General features: G+C 34.0%; 1 protein-coding gene across 2 annotated transcripts in view; it reads right to left on the bottom strand.

The window, feature by feature from the left end:
* LOC147078149 (hemicentin-1-like) overlaps positions 1 to 17,470 on the bottom strand; it is a 90,527-nt gene extending 73,057 nt beyond the window's left edge. For both annotated transcript variants that reach the window (XR_015072281.1, XM_085961258.1), the window contains exons 1-11: positions 16,244 to 17,470; positions 15,303 to 15,532; positions 12,871 to 12,993; positions 12,350 to 12,439; positions 11,070 to 11,210; positions 8,235 to 8,400; positions 7,137 to 7,324; positions 6,021 to 6,093; positions 5,885 to 5,913; positions 2,979 to 3,094; positions 1,375 to 1,496 (exon numbers count right to left, since the gene is read on the bottom strand). Coding sequence is in view for 1 of the 2 variants with exons in the window: in XM_085961258.1 (XP_085817384.1) it covers positions 1,375 to 1,496; positions 2,979 to 3,094; positions 5,885 to 5,913; positions 6,021 to 6,093; positions 7,137 to 7,324; positions 8,235 to 8,400; positions 11,070 to 11,210; positions 12,350 to 12,439; positions 12,871 to 12,993; positions 15,303 to 15,532; positions 16,244 to 17,231 (2,266 nt within the window). In the remaining variant the exon portion in view is untranslated. The remainder of the gene's footprint in view (positions 1 to 1,374; positions 1,497 to 2,978; positions 3,095 to 5,884; positions 5,914 to 6,020; positions 6,094 to 7,136; positions 7,325 to 8,234; positions 8,401 to 11,069; positions 11,211 to 12,349; positions 12,440 to 12,870; positions 12,994 to 15,302; positions 15,533 to 16,243) is intronic.

Genomic DNA, 17,470 nt, shown 5'->3' with positions numbered 1-17,470 from the left:
TAATGATCGTGACCACGATGAAATGTTGTCATGTTTTGAGCGTTCAAGACTTTCCACCCCTCTAGATCCTCTGCTTTTCTCAGGACAGAGTGAAGGCTGCCCCTAGTCAGCTCCCTCACTTGGTTACGATGCTCTTCCTCTGCTTCACCTTCTTTGGAGGCCACCAAATGGAACTACAATTTATCTATTATTTATAGCTTTTCGGGCTTAAATAGAAACAGTTTACAATATGTATGGCACTTGAATCAATTAGAAAAAGGTTTTCATAATTTCAATGAAAATGCAATTTTTGTAAATTGTGTTATTTTGTATGTGTGTAAAGGCGATTTTTACTGTTTTAATTACACAAAAATGTCAAAAACGCATATTTTGCGGATATACAATTTTGCAATGGAAATGACGATATATGTACTCTTTTATTGTGTTAATATATTTCATCCCATTTTGCATCCACGGTGGCCGTGCGGCTTAAGCGTTGGACTATCACGCCGTGGGTCTCAGGTTCGAATCCTGGGTCTGGCATGTATACCAATTGTTTTTCAATTTGTGTGTGAATCAGGGTATAGACCTAATAGGTTGAGCAAGTGGATGACATCCATTTCCATAAAAAAAAACAAAATCTGTTAATACAAACCTCTACTCTGTGGAGGCCCATATAATCCTATTAGGATCGGACACGGTCGAAAAAAAAAATATTTCATCTGATCATAAAATATTGATTTCTAGAATAAGAAAAGACAGGTCATCATAATGACATACGAACTTATCATCTTTCTTACAAAGATTACACATTTCTCAGATTGATGTGACCCGATGACATCCCAAATTCTTCATTTTCGAAGGTTATATTATAATATGGCACTTGAGCCCAAGTCGATGTAGACAAAAAATAAATGATTTAAGTATTGGCTTACTTTTGTTTCTCATTTGCATTCGTAACTTTATTATATATGTGCGAGAGAGAAAGATCGTACGCATGTGACACATGACACATGACACATGTCAAAATAAATTAGGGATAATTAATAATTGATTGCGGTATAACGAATTCATGAATTAGGATGATGAAATTAAAGGTGTTTCTCGATAGATGACTGCAGTGAATCACTGGGATGAGAGAAACAACAGGAGTCAAGTACTGGAGTGCACGACAAACATACATGAGTAGTAGATGTCTGCTTCTAAATTTTGCAAGATCAAATCCCGTACTTGGACTAAATTCTTATGTTGATTTTTAAACGTGTGTTTATATCCAAAACACTACTTTACCGCTATGATATTTATAATGTGCATTGATTTATAGCTGTTAACAATTAATAGTTAAGTAACAGGTCCCTTAAGATTAATTACTATGAAACATAAATGTCAACTTACCAGTTAAAATAACGTTGACGTCAGCAATAGAATGTCCAGCTTTATTTGAAGCTTTACAAATATACTTCCCTTCAGAACTCTCGTCGACATCAGCTATGAAGTGCTCCACAATTGCACTCTGTCTATAAGATTAATAAATATTTATGTACATTAGTATTTTATTTATCTTACTTCCAATATTATTAGAATTCATTGCTGGCATGTCCTAGAACTTAGAAGATAAAGAAATACTAAGAAGCCTAGGGGTATATTCTCCAATACCAAATTTGGTTTCATGATATCATCTCGTTAAATTATCATCATTTTAATAGAAAAAAAAAGTATATTGATTACCACATACAAGTTTTTATTGTTTCAGTATCAATTGGTAAGATGGCGGTGGCAGTGGCGTGGCAGTGGCGATGGGTGGAGGTAGGCTGTTAAGATCCGACATAAATAGTGCACACTAAACTTTGTCAATCAAACGTATTTGTTTTCATTGAACTAAGATAAAGTTTGTTAGTTTTTAAATTTAAATTAAACCCTGCCTGATCCCAGCCGTAGATAATAGTCAAAAAATATTTTTTTATCCGTAAAATAAATAAAATTATGCCATTATATAATTTTAGATGTTTTATACTTTAGAAACAAGATTTTTTTTTATCTATTATGGTTTCGTTTATGCAGGGCTTAATGGATTATAAAAAACTAATCAACACCATCTGTAATATGTATCGTTAATTCAACGAAAACAAATACATGTGACTGAAAAAGTGTGCACTATTTTTATCAGATCGCCCATAGCATACCTAAACTATTATAGTTTGGTTTAGGCAGGGTTCAATTGAATTTTAAAAAACTAAACAGCACCATCTGCAAATTGAATTCTTAGTTCAATGAAAATGACTGACAAAGCTTAGTGTACACTTGTAGCGTATGATGTGTGGGTTATCACTTTGGGAATCGTCGATGTGTCGTAGGTTATGGTGTTGAGAATGATGATGAAGAAGTCGGAGATGTATGCAGGAGCGAATTTTATTAGGCGTAACGGTTGGTACAATAGTATGTTACAGCAGTTATGTTACAATACTAAACTTATGATAAGTACGGATCCGAGGTCCGCATCTCGGTACAATCAGATGTTGGGCGAAGCGATATAGAGACTGCGATGGTAACAGACTGGAAACGTATATTCGAGTGACATTTTGATAAATCATTATTCGTAATTTATACAGTCGAAAGTAATACCTAAACATTATATTCTAGTATATAATTCTACTGAACGAGTCAGCGATTTAAATACGAGTAGCTGTGAATTTCATTTATTATTACAGTCATAATATAATATGATACTATGGGAATGGATATTAGACTTATTTTCCATTGCGATAACGTATTTAATATCGCCAATCAATCTGCTGACACAGGTAAACAGTTGTTTATCGGAATATGAGTTGCTGGAAATTTATTATTGCGGTCGAATAATTTGATACATTAAAAATAGATATTTGATCAATAATATACTGACAGCTACACACTATTTATGTCGACTCTTAACAGCCTACTTCTCCACTTCGCCGCTGTATCCAGGTAAGTGTGATATTGATAAAGAAAAGCAAACTTACACATGTTCCTGCTTTGTTTCGATGGGTACACCATTTCTGAACCACCAAACATTTATCGGAACAAGGCTTTCAATTTTGCATTGCAGTGTGATGGATTCATGAATGTTTGCTGTCACCTGCAAGTTATGTTTTATATTAGTTTAAAATTTATTTTTAAAGAATGCGACAATAATAAAATCATTCGACACAACTGTCGAATATGACCAAAAGATTCATTTTAATTTTCTGTACTGTATTGCACCGATTGATTATAAGACATCCTCGATTATAAGACGCACTCTTATTTTCATATTATACTAACAGTGCCTGTACACGAGCATGGATTTACTTGCACCAATAGTGTGTATTTTAAACTATCGAGATAATAACTGTTTACATGAAAAAGTGCTGACTGTCTCGCCAATCTCATTCTTCAAGTGTAAGCAAGACGCGATGTTGTCATTTGACAGGTCATGAAAATCGTTTAACCTCAAAATGAGTGTGCGGTGTAGTTGGTTTTTTTACCGACAGGTTCGCCACCATCGCTCTACTGCGCAGGCGGCGCATTTATATTGCACAGTCCAATTGTCCAATTGAACTTTATTGGTTCATGCATGCAATCTTGAAATTTGCACGATGATACGTATTTATACCACGTTTACACGTGCATTAATTTCTGTTGACAGTAAGAAAATGTATGGATAAACATTGATACCGGATGAAGTCTTCAACAGGAGACCACCTCAAAGGATGGACCGAACCATCAACTTTCCCATAACACCACAGCCTACGTCCACTCTTCGCAGTTCTCGCAACCCTCGGCCGAGCAGAGCCCGCCTCTCCTCAAATCCGACTTCAAATTCGTCCGCGCTCCCGCCAAAACACAGAGACGCGGTCTGTCGAAAACGGCCGCTCGAGATAACGCCGCCACTAGTCAATCCATCGGTAAAACAGGGAGGTTCGCAACTGACAGAGCACCATGACGCCGCGGATCTGACACTTGGATGTGCGCGGAAAGCCCTCTTTCTCTCTTGCCTCGGACACCGAACAGCCAGCATCTCCAGCCAAAAAGACCGCGTCGGCAGTACGCCAAGACGCAAGCCCTGACTTCTCGCCTCGGACGCCAAGCCAGTAGCCACAAGATCTCCAGCCAAAAAGACCGCGTCGGCAGCACGCCAAGCCGCAAGCCCTGACTTCTCGCCTCGGACGCCAAGCCAGTAGCCACAAGATCTCCAGCCAGAAAAACCGCGTCTACAACCCGCCTTACGACGATATAATAAACTCCTGTCAGCATCCACAACGTGCGTTTCTCTCAATTCCACCCCGTTTCCGGCCTGCTAGTAATACGGCCTTCATTATTCTCCTCGACAGAGAAAGGCCGGTATCAACATGTATTATCCTGCAGTTGGCAAGATTGCACGCATGAATCAAAAAAGTTTGGAAGCTTCTAAATTTTCATGCGACAGTAGGATTTTTTTGATCTGCTCCTGCGCAGTAGAACGATAGTGGCGAATCTGCCGGCAAAAAAATGAAGTACGAATGAAATTTCAGGTTGACAGATTTTCACCACCTATCAAATAGTACGAAATAGTACCATAAAATGACAACATCGTGTCTTGCTCACTCTTAAAGAATGAATTGGAGAAACAGTGGGCAATTTTATGTGTAAACAGTTATGGTCACGATAGTTTAAAATACTCACTATTGCTGCCAGTAAATCCATGTTCGTGTACAGGCGCTATAACACATGTATTTTGCTGTTATGGCCGCGATAATACATACTATCCGCAGTAAAGCATATGTATAATACTAAATAAATAAATAAATCATCATAAAAACTTTATTACGCTGACGAAAGCTATACAATGACATTAAAAAGTAAAGTATTATTTATTCACTTGTCTGTAATATCACAATCAGAGTCTTAAACTTCTTCAGGTTTTTCTGAATCAGATTTCCACTTGGGGTCGTTGATCTCTACGTTTTCCCATATCGACTCTATTTAGGAAAATGGGCGTAACCCTCGATTTTTCGAAAAGTGCTTTTATTAGATATTAACCATGTATACAACTAAATACACGTCTGTAAAAAGGAAGTAAGTCGAAAATGCCAAATTATTATCTAAATTCAGGTTTTAATTGAGCTTTGATTAAATTAACTAAAAATAAAAACTTAAAATAACCCTTAATTTGTATGACTTTTCTATAATAATTTCTTTAATTATTATTAGATCAAAAAGATATTACACCAAATCATCAATCATTTTGCACCCAATGTCTGTGCCTATTTTTTTTTATTAATATTGAACCAAAATCATTCCAAAAACGTTTTTTGCCTCTCCTGTAAAATTTGTTCTGTGAGGGTTACACCCTTTTTCCTAAACACGGTTGATATGATATTATCATACAAGAGTACTCCCTACTATATTGATTGCAAGACGCTATCGATTATAAGACACACCTCGTATTCAAAGATTAAAAATATAGGAAAAAAACATGCATTTTATAATCAATGCAATACTAAAACGGTAATTCAAGATAGGTATCCCACTTTAAAGGATTAACTAGGGAACTCAGAAATAATGGGAACTGAAATACACAATGGGTAAGGCGATAGCAGGTAACCGACTCGAGTAAGGATGAATCCGGGTTAAACTTACACACATGTCTAGAATACGATTAACGTCGACTACTTAAAACTGCTCTCGGTTCATGCATTTACGCTACTTTAATGTTGGTGTATTACACACACTATTGCACGTGCATAATGCGTGCTTCATTTTCATAGGACACTCACACATTCAAAAGCCTGCTTCACCATGCAGCGTATTGAATATAGCCTATTGGTATTCTATTTATTATCTGTTCTGTGGGATAAACGATATTCATATTTTGTCATTTAAAAATACAATATGGACTACTCCTTACCTCTTGTTCCAAACTTATAAATGGCTTTTCTGAAAATGATAAAAAAGAAGATTTTATATTATAATATATTTTACTCAATATTAATAGATTGTGGATCTTGATTTATGAATTATGAATTAAAGACTAAATAAAATACCTGGTGGTTGGGAGTGAATCGCTGTGGAACTAATTCGCTTTACTGGATGACCATCTTTGTCAATACCATTTATCTGAAATATTAATAAACTTCTATAAATCCCTATATCCTCTAATCTTCTATACTTTAAATCGATCTATTTTATTAATTTAGTCACGAATCTTTTGTTTAAGTTGCTGAAATGTTTCTGGTTTGTTGGCATAAACCTTGTTCTTTAGATATCCCCACAAAAAGAAATACGGGGCTGTTAAATTCGGCGACCGTGGAGGCCAATCAACATCACCATTTCTTGAGACAATTTACTTTATGTGAAGTTGTACGATCTTGTTGGAACCACATGTCAACCAAGCCCAAATGATTCAATTCTGGTGTCAAAAAGTTGTCAATCATGTTACGATAACGTTGTCCATTAACAGTTACCGTAACGCCACAAAAATAAGAGCCAATGATTCCTCCAGAGTACATAGCGCACCATAGAGTCACTTTTAATGGATCCAAAGTTGACTGATGAATAATTTGGCCTCTTTCTTCAAAAACATTCACTAAACGATAAATAGTGGGTTTTGATGGCACATTATTTCTACCCAAAATTTTACATAATTTTCTAGTCGTCAACAATAATTAATGATTGACTTTGATCAAATATTTTTACGATTAAAACGCATTGGTTTATCGAATATTTTTCCATAATAAATTTGCCACATCACTTCACGATTTCCAAATATGAACTGTTAAAATTTATTTTTACCAAAATGGTGACCAAACAAAGTAGTAAAGCTTTCTGGCGAACACCCCGTACTAGTAAACAATACTAGTACGACTTACGTGAATATAATCATATGGCAGGGCTCTATGAACTATGTTTTCTATGAGCATCACATCGCCAACATTGGCATACAGCACAGTTTAATGAGTATTATTTTAATACTCTCATATGACATACATTCCGATGAGTAAGAGTGATACCTTGTGAATAACAAATATCCAAATAGAGTTATGCTTTAGAAAATGATAGGGAGTGCAGTGCACTTGCGTGATGTTAGAGCAGCCGCCACTGCATACAATACAATATCAAAAAAACCATCATTACAATATTCATTAAACTTGTATTCTTACCCCTAAGTAAAAGAACTCCGATGGTGGTAAAAATGGATCGGCCTTGAACAGGTTTGTTTCATTTTCTATTTTGTTTAAAGGAACTTCGAAGATGGATGTTCCCAATATGTTTAGTAACTCTACAGAAGTAAGTTTCTCTACTACTGTGCCATTGTCTTTCAAAGATATCAACAAACTGTTGTGCGTATCTGGAATGAATAGGATAAAATTACGTTGCATATAAAAGAGAAGACATTCTTATTGATTATGAGTTTTTTGTTGATCTATAGAGAAAATATTATATTGACTAACTATAATAGTTATGTTACTGTTATACTATATTACAGTGGCGAAGGGTGGAGGTAGGTTGTTAAGATCCGCCATAAATAGTGCACATAAAACTTTGTTAGTCATACGTATTTGTTTTTATTGAACTAAGACTACATTTTACAGATGGTGTTGGTTAGTTTTTAAAAATCAATTAAACACCGCGTAAACCAAATCGTAATAGTTTTGGTATACTTTGGCTGATACGACAAAATTGTACATACTTTTTCATTCGCACTAATTTGTTTTCGTTGGATTAAGAATACATATTACACATATTGTTGGTTCATATTTGTTTAAATTCATTAAGCCCTGCCTAAACTAAACTATAATAGATAAAAAAATATTATTCTATCTATAAAATATCCAAAGTTATGTATGACTTAATTGTATAATTTTAGATATTTTATAGATAGACGAGTATTTTTTGACTATTATTTATTATGGCTTGGCTTCGCAGGGCTTAATTGAATTTTAAAAACTAACCAACACCGTCTGTAAATTGTACACTTAATTTCAATGAAAACAAATACGTATGACTGACAAAGTTTAGTGTGCACTATTTATGCTGATCTTAACAGCCTACCTCCACCCTTCGCCACTGCTATATAACTATGCTATGGTTTGAGACTTTCTATATGGTAAGTAGTGAATCTAGTACTAAGGTGTCTGTCTGTGATTTCAAAATATTATAATATGTCTCTTGATTGGCATTTTAATTACTATTAACTAGAGTCCTGTCCTTGTGGGAGCCATGATCTAACAATTATGATAAAAATAAAATGTTAATACCTTCCAACGGTCTGTTACTTGTCTGAGACATTTTGTTGGTGTCCTGTGCTGAAAAGCCATGATCAAAATCAATTTCTGATAAACCTGTCACTTTCACTGAATGTTTTTCTGTGCTGCCAACTCTTAATGTCCAATTTCCGGGTTCTGGATCATTTATATTGAAAATCTGAAACATAATAAAGTAAGTAAAAATAAACTATGAAACCAAAAAATTTGAATAAAAGTTAATATCTTAATATAAATACATATTATCTAACAGTGATGTAGCTGTATTTAGTAGAGGTGAGTTGGAAATATTGTCACCAGTTTGTGTACTTAAGTATCGGATGAAACTACCCATACTCAGTACGTGTGGCCCAATAAACTTGTTCCAAAAAACTTGTGATGATATCATCGCGAGTCGCTGGCTAGTTGGTAGACTTTCAATACTATTAACATTAAATGCGCGCGAGCGAGATAGCACTCGAATACAATTATATTTTAATTTATTAGTCATTAATGACATCATCTTATGTATGAACAAATAGGTCATAAATTTTCTGTAGCAGCATATTATTCCCTCGGAAATGTGTTGAGTGACTGAGGTGACATAGTTACATTAAAAAAAAATCATTGTTATTCATTTTTTGTTAACAAGAATATTATAACATAAGATAAAAACAACTCATAAATTTAAAATTTGTGTAAAATTTTATAATAAATGGGGCATTTAGAAAAGACCTGCTCAATGTATTTTTAGCGATTCTATTGAAACCGATACTTCAAATACCGATTGGAGTTAAGTTTTAGTTCCAGTTTAGTATGAGACTTATGTCGCATGCGCACGCCAAATGCTCTATATAGTATTCCAAATACTAGTAAATATTTTGGAACAAGTTTTGATACTAAGTATTTTTTTATACTGGTAGTAAGTACACTTAGTCTTCAAAATCGACCAGTTTTCCCACCTCTAGTATCAAGAGATTGCAATACCGTTATTTCAAAACCGGTATTCAATTATTTATCGATACCTAAATACCGGTTTCAATAATCCAAAATACCGGTGTTTTCGGGATTAAAATAACACACACGTATATGTTTATCAAAAATTAATTTAATGATATTTTTCATTACTTACTAATATAATTGTATGTACCTATATTATATTTAGTGTACAAGTTTTATGCTGCCAAATTGCAAATATATCGACTGAAACCAAAAACGTTAAATAATAATAAAACCAAATCCCTCAAATATGCTTATATATAATTTATTGTCACGATGAATTAGAATATTTCGAAAAAGAAAACATTCGTGGCAAATATTTCCAATCATTCTATAACTCTATTGATCCAAGGTTGATAGTACATCCAACAAGCCATGAATTTGAGAGAGATTTTCCTGTACTCGGACTTATAGTATTTTTAAAAATCAGTAGTTCTACAATATTATAATATAATATACACAGGGCTTATTTAAAAAAAAAAATAGGTGCCGGAATCGACTTCTTGTCAAGCTTTTAACTAAAGAAAATTATCTTCAAGTATCATTTAAATAAAATTTAAAGCAGGTTTTCCTATGCCACGAATCGCACAAAAAGTATAATTTTTTTTAGATATTATGTCAAATCTAAAGTCAAACAAATACAAATTTAATATAAGTACAACTAAAGTTGTAATAACATAATATATTTGAATAAAAATTAATTATAGTGATTTCGAAAGTTTTATCCAATTCTCGTCTGGCATAATATCGTCTGGATTCCTTTTCTTAGTGCCGGTGTCTATGGCTGAATGTCGTCCTCTCGTAACCACCAATCAACGTATTTAGAAGAATCGAAAAGTGTCAAAGGTGGTCTAACGTGAACCTACAATATTTTCGGGTCAATAGAAGGATCATTTTTTGAACATTATTATTATTACAAAATTCTGTTTTCTCTCTTCAAAAACTTGAACTAGTTCATTTATTTTTCAATTTGCAATTTTCAAAATTCAAATTTCATTTGGCTTGGTTTTCACAGGGTTTAATTTAATTTTAAAAACTAACCAACACCATCTGTAAATTGTAGTCTTATTTCAATGAAAACAAATACGTATGACTGACAATGTTTAGTGTGCACTATTTATGACGGATCTTAACAGCCTACCTCCACCCTTCGTCACTGCTTTATAGATGCATTTCTATTATAATATGAATGCTTAAGTTTCGGTACAAGTCGACCATGTTTAATGTTCGAAATGTTCAATATATGTAGTAAATTAATAAAACAATGTAAATTATCCATTTAAGTAAATTGTGTCGTTGAGTTTCAAAACCCGCTATAACACTTTTTTGAAATAATTAAGATATATATATCGATGGATTCGTTATTAAAATCTCTACATGAAAATTTTATTGCTTCGTTCAAAATCCGCTACGATTAACTGTCATTTATGAAACAAAATCAATGCGTCTATCAAAATCCGCTATAACACTACTGAAATATTTAAAAACCTTTTTTGTTCAAAAAGTATTTATTTATTTTCTCAACATAATGAAAAAGTGTTATAGCGGGTTTTGAAACTCAGCGACGCGTATAGCAAATTTAAGTTTCGGGGTTTATCTTGGCAATATCTGCACATTTTATAAGTTATAGAATTGACCGTTGCGAATTACGAATTACGAATTGCATGAATCTGAAATTGTATTAAAATGCTTGCAATTTTTGACAGATGCAGAGAAATAATATTGTTAATTTTGATGAAATGACTTGCAGCTAATTCAAACGTTAATCCTATTTTCAGCTTCACTTTCAAATAAGTACTTAGGTTTCAAGAGAACGTTTTCTCTGACTTCATTGATTCATTTGATACCTACTTTAATTTCTGACAAGATCACAACTGGAACCACTTTTGGTGGCGTGTCAATGCTTCTCCCGCTGGGATCAACAATCGAGAGCATCAGATCTCTTCCAGACAATGACACAGTCACCTGCTTTAGAGAATCATCGACAGCAACCTACAATTTTAAATTACAACATTTATAGTAACAACAATAAATTCACAAAATATTTAATTTTAATCATTCATTCGATCTCACAGCGGAATAGTGATAGAGCACCAGGATTTCTGAAGTTGTGGATGTGGGTTTGGACCATACGTTTGGCAAAAATCACATGTTGTTCCAAGGGAATGATGCAATGGGTTTGGGAATTAATGACCATTTCCCAAGATAGTGTTAAAATTACCTGAACTCGTGGAGGACAAAGAGTCTGAATTATACCTAGAGGAATGCATATGGAGGTCATGAACGGCAGCTATCGTCATGCAATGCGTAAGGCACTAGCCTTTCATCTGAGAGCTCCGGGTTCGATCCCGGTGAAGACACAATATATTTATGTATTTTTCTCAACGACTAGGTGTTTATGATTGTTTCACTTCTATTACTAAATACACTACTGTTATTGGGCTTCTAAGCCTGTTGTAGTATTAAAAAGAATACATATATATATTTAAATTCTAAAACACTTCTTAAGAATTAACAGTAGGTACATATTAACAGTAGGTACATATTAACAGTAGAAATTACCTGTGTATTCTTGTAATTATGACATTATCAGTGTGCAAAATATAACTAGAAACGAAATGTCATCGATTAAACGTCAAATAATTAGAAAGTATGAGGTTTGATTTTAGAAAAAAATGTACATCATAGTCAGAAAGCCTAAATCTAATTTTACTAAAAAAATAGTAAGTATAAAATTATCATTTCTATCTAATATAATTAAGGGCATGAAACATCTTAAATTGCGTTTTCCCAAATTATTTTTGGAGGATAAAGTAGTGTAGCTCTCAGGTACAGAAATATTAACCTAGAACAGCGAACTTCTATATTTGTAGCAATGGGTGGTGTGTCAACCCAACACCGATTATACAATATATTTTTTATTATTATTATTGGAAATTTACAATGTTTCATCAGTGCCCCCTTCCTAGACAGTCAGAAAAATAGTTGAAAATGAAATTTAAGTAATTTAAAAAAAATGCGATAAGTACTTGATTTGGATAATGCTCTTTTTCTGCAGAAAGGCTCAATAACTATAGAGTTTCTCCAATTCATCTTCTCCATTCTTCACAATTTAAAATAAAAGTAATTACCTTATGAGTGTGGTCAAATCCTGGTGGGTTTATAAAGGATTCCAAGTTCACTCGATCTCGATCTAACGTTTCTTCAACAAATTTCAATACCTGCAATAAATAATCACCGTTGTATATGACGTACGTTAATCAAATTTCTGTATTCATACTCGTGATTTCACTCATCTAAATTATAATCTGTAAATTTATCTGTAATAATTAAATTAATATTTATTTGGAAGGAGATAATAAAACCAGGGTTCACTTCATTCACGCACCAAATTCTGAGTTATTCATTTGGGAGTCAAACCAACCTACCCTGCCTGTTCCTTATTCCATCCCACTTCTAAAGTAGTATGGACATAATAGGTTGAGCAAGTGGCTAACATCCATTTCTTGTGAACAAAAATCTGTTAATACAAACCTCCACTCTGAGAAGGCCCATACCATCTTATTAGGATCGGAAATGGTAAAAAAAAATTAAATTGAATTTAGTATAGAATTGAAAATAAATATTTATAATAATAATAGTGTTTACCAACCTTAAATATTTCTGTCTTTTTTAGGCGAAATACTTGTCCTGAACTAGCTGCCGCAATTTTTTCATATACTTCATATTGTGGTTTACCTCGCTGTTCACAATCACCAGTTAGGATGAAAACTATCTGAAAAAAAGACATTTAGTATCTCGATGTCAGTGGTTTACAAACTTAATAAACATGAGAGTTACTTTTAAAGTATTTTACATTTTTCGGCATGTTTTAGAAGTTATGGCTTTATTAAATACATAGGTACCAAAAACTCTTTGGGCTACATTCATATACATATTTTACATTTATCTAAAATAATTATTTTACGAAATAATAAAATCTTATAGCGCCTGTACACATGCATGGATTTACTGGCACCAATAGTGTGTAAATTAAACTATCGCGATAATAATGTTTACATGTAAAAGTGCTGACCGTCTCGCCAATCTCATTCTTCAAGCGTAAGCGAGACGCGAAGTCATTTTATGGTGCTATTTGGCAGTTTGTGAAAATTGGTAAACATCAAAAATGCTTTGCGTGGTGTAGTCCGTATTATTTCTGGCAGGTTCGCCACTATCGTTCTACCGCGCTTGAAAATTCAGAAGCTGCTGATTTTTTTTGATTCATGCATACATTTTTATAATTTTTACGATAATACGTGTTTACACATGTATTTTCTTGTTATGGCTACGATACGTACTGTCAGCAGTAAATCCATGCACAAGTAAACAGAGTATTATTCATTCTTCGACATATTATAAAATTTGTTGATGGGCTGCTGCTTTAGATCTTATAACTACAGTGACCAAAATTTCATGGCAGAAATAAGAGACATATTAGAATTTTTTTTACAAAAAATTTATTTAAAAATAATATTTTTAAAGAAATTTGCTTCCCTATTAATGCACGCAGTCAATTCAATAGACGGTATTGAATAAATCTGCCACAAATTTTTGGTTGTGGATCATACCCAAAATGAAGGTGATGCCATGCATGCGTTAATAGAGCGAGAGAAAAAGGGATTTATAAGAGGCGGACCCATATACATAGCTGTGCAATTAAATTGTCTTGGCTAATCGTATGATTAGCCAAGAAAACTGGCAAACTATATACAATATGTAAAGAAATGGACACTGGAATGGAATGGATGGATTTCATCGGCTGCAAGCTTTAATTGATTTTTAAAAACTTAGCAATACCATCTGTAAATTGTAGACGCTCAATGAAAACAAATACCTGTGACTGACGGAGTTTATTGTGAACTATTTATGTCCGACGTTAACAGCCTACTTCCACCCTTCGCCACTGGTGGTTACCCAATATGTGGATATACTGTTATCAGTGACTGATGTTTTGAGATGACGCCAATAAAGAACATTTTGTTAACTCAATATTGTAAAGTTGTCAGTTCCATAGAGTGATATGTCTAATTATTTTCAGTATTCATACAGAGTTGCCAGCTCCATAGAGGGTTATGTCCGATTATTGGTCAAACTATTAAAATCATTATGATAATTTGAATAAACAACTTAAACCCTAAGGCATAAAGCCCATTGACGCAGCGAGTGCGGCGCTCGCGCAAAATTTCTACAAGTGGCGCGTAAATCATCAAAAATACAACGTAATCAAATACGCCAGCGCCCACTGGACTTGACGATGCCTTGCGCCCCGCCTGCCGCATGAGTCACCGTTTTTCGCTTCTCGGCGATACGATTTAATGAAAATACAAAGAAGTCCATTCATTGAACACGGCTACCAAAATTACGCTGCTCGAGGCGTCGTCGATCGACGGGCGAAAAGCAATTATTTAATAACAGGGAACTCTTTGTTCCGTGTCCTATATTTCGCTGGTTGAATAATGTCGTCGTAAATATTAATTACAAGCCCCGAAATAATATAATATTTTTATTGCTTTGTTATGAGAGACGCTGTAAAAATAATTATTTTGTGCTGCTTGGGCCGCTTATTACATAGGTGAAGGGTAATGCGCGGGAAGAGACGTGTGATTATGGTTATGAATAAACGCTTCATACGCCGACTTCGCCCGCTCGACGCGTTCTATGAGCACTATCGCTAAAACTACATACTATTCATTACATATTTCACTAAAAAGATAATACAAATAATAAACTGTCATTTTTCTACAAGTCAGTTTAGTTGAGTCAAAACTTTGATCAGCCATTACTCAAAACTACTAATTCCTAGTTGTCCCACTGTGGAACTGAGCCATCGATATATAGAATTAAGTCAAGTGCAATTTTTTAGCTTTCTTTCTTTCTATATTTTTTTTGGTTTTCTTAATTAAATATTGAAAGTTATCGCAGGTTCAGCAAAAATAAAAAACAAAACTGTATTTTCCAGGATAAAATACATCTAAAAGATACTATGTCCAAATAAAGAACGAATGATCTCTGTACATTCTAACCTATAACCAAAGAAATTACCTGGCTATGAGTCCTCTGAACAACATCTATGACACTATTAACAATGGAGTGGTCATCTGCAGTTGCGTCGGTAAACACGTAGATGTAGGAATTGGGTCGGCTGGCGTTGAGTGCAGCCAGGATTCCCGTCAGCGATTTTTCTGGACAGTTGCCGCCGCCAAAGATCTTTATCTTGGACAATTCTTCTTTCAGTACTGTATCACTGTCTGTCACAATCACCGGTCCAACATCTATAAAAAATAATTATGCCAACGGAATTACAAATATTAATAATATACGTTTTTACTCCAGTGAGTTTTTTTTATATGATATTAGAAATGATGAAGGAAAACCTTTCTTTTGATCTGGCAAAAGAAGCTGGTCAATCAGGGATGCTATATCAATGGGTTCTTTATTTCTTGGTGGAAAGACACGGTCAGCGCTCGAAATGGAAATTTTTACGAACCGGAGCTTATGTATATTTTATAAAAATAAATGCGTTAGATTTCTTTTTATATGGCCTATCTAGTTCAGATGGTCAAATTGATTTTTCCACGAAACGGAGCGATTATTTTGGAGATTTCGTGAACCGGAACGGCGCTCCGGTGCACTCCAGTCCATTTCGAGCCCTGGACACGGTATTAAGAAATAATAAGTACTTGAAGACAAGTTATTGTATTCTATTTTTTGTAAGTACTATGTCCACGATTTCATTTACTCCAATACAGGTTTCGTTAAAACCAATTGAAAATGTTTTCAAGTCGGCCGGAAAGACAGATGCCACTCGCATTTCTGAATTTAGTCGCTAAGTATGTGACAGCGCTAGTCAATAGTTGCCTGAGTTCGTTCGTACAGGTTAAGGGACATTAGGCCACTTATAATTATGCATTTGACCCTAAGATATTATTAAGAAAATAAACATCCTTTTAATAATGTTAAAAATTGATAAAAAAAAATCATACATGGATCTCTAAACGGCACCAAGACATAATCAACTATCGGCTTGTCCTCCCTTTTCAACATGGCTTCAATGATCATGGCCGCCCCTTGCTGTAGTTGCGCCAAATCATTGGACATGGATCCGGTCCCGTCAAAAACAAATGCCAGACTTCCTTTATTAGATTTATCTTTCACTCCCGTCGCATTAGTATTCTTCTGGCTGTAAATCACTTCCTTTAACAAGTCTTCGGCTATCAACTTTGCGGCTGCTTTATAATTTGAGTGGATTAGTTTAACCGACTCTTGGGAAGTCATTGAGTACTGAGCATCATTTTGAAGATTCCTTACACCGGTAGAAATTTTACTGTCGTTATATGAAGAAACATGGTTTACAGATTGTGTATTATTATTGATAATTCCATCGAATTCTTCATTAGATAACGTAGTATTGTCCAAAGTGTTATCATTGCTCGTTAGTGTTTGCAGATGTTTGGACTCAACATCGTAATCTGGTATGTGAGAAGGAATATCACCGCTATCTGTTCTTTCATCAGTGATATTTAATGACAAATCATGAGTTATTTCAATGCTATTCAAGACATCTTTTGTTGTTGATGTGTTTAATAATTCTGGAGTATTAATGTCACGATTGATTACAAATGGACTGGCTTCAGTTTCATCATCATTGTCAGACATTTCTGATAAAAAAGGCTCTGCTTCTAACGGAACATCTAGAAATTCTTCAAAATAATCGTTTGAAACCGTAATGTCTTTATTATTTAAAACCTCTGTATCTTCTTTAACTTGAATATTTCCAGGGTCACTGATAGAAGACGGTGTAACTGTTACTTCGCAGCTTGAAGTTCCTGAACAATCTGAAGATTTGGAAGTCTCTTCGACATTTAAATCATGAGCAAGAATTTCATTATTGACAGTTAATAAAATGAACAGCACTATATTGCATATTAGTAAGATCTTTGGAGCCCCGAAGGCCCACTGTAAACGACCCATTTCTGTATATTTAAAAACTTCACATAAATTTTCAATCCATTTTTAATCACATTTCACTATATTTTGTAAATCAGAAATTGTTTGTTTCAATTTATTTATGTTACACAATGATAGTTATTGAATTGTTTTTCAGTAATCGTTTTTAAAGCTTCGCTAAATTTATTATTTAAAGTAGATTACATCAATACTTTTAGTAATAGGGAATAGTGAACTATGTCAAGTATCGTTAAATGCTGAGT

The sequence above is a fragment of the Rhyacophila brunnea genome, unplaced genomic scaffold (assembly GCF_057557595.1).
Source record: "Rhyacophila brunnea isolate RB1 unplaced genomic scaffold, BYU_Rbru_1.0 scaffold_12, whole genome shotgun sequence".
Classification (NCBI taxonomy): domain Eukaryota; kingdom Metazoa; phylum Arthropoda; class Insecta; order Trichoptera; family Rhyacophilidae; genus Rhyacophila; species Rhyacophila brunnea.
The sequence above is the reverse complement of the archived record's forward strand: the minus strand, read 5'-3'. Positions and strand labels throughout refer to the sequence as shown.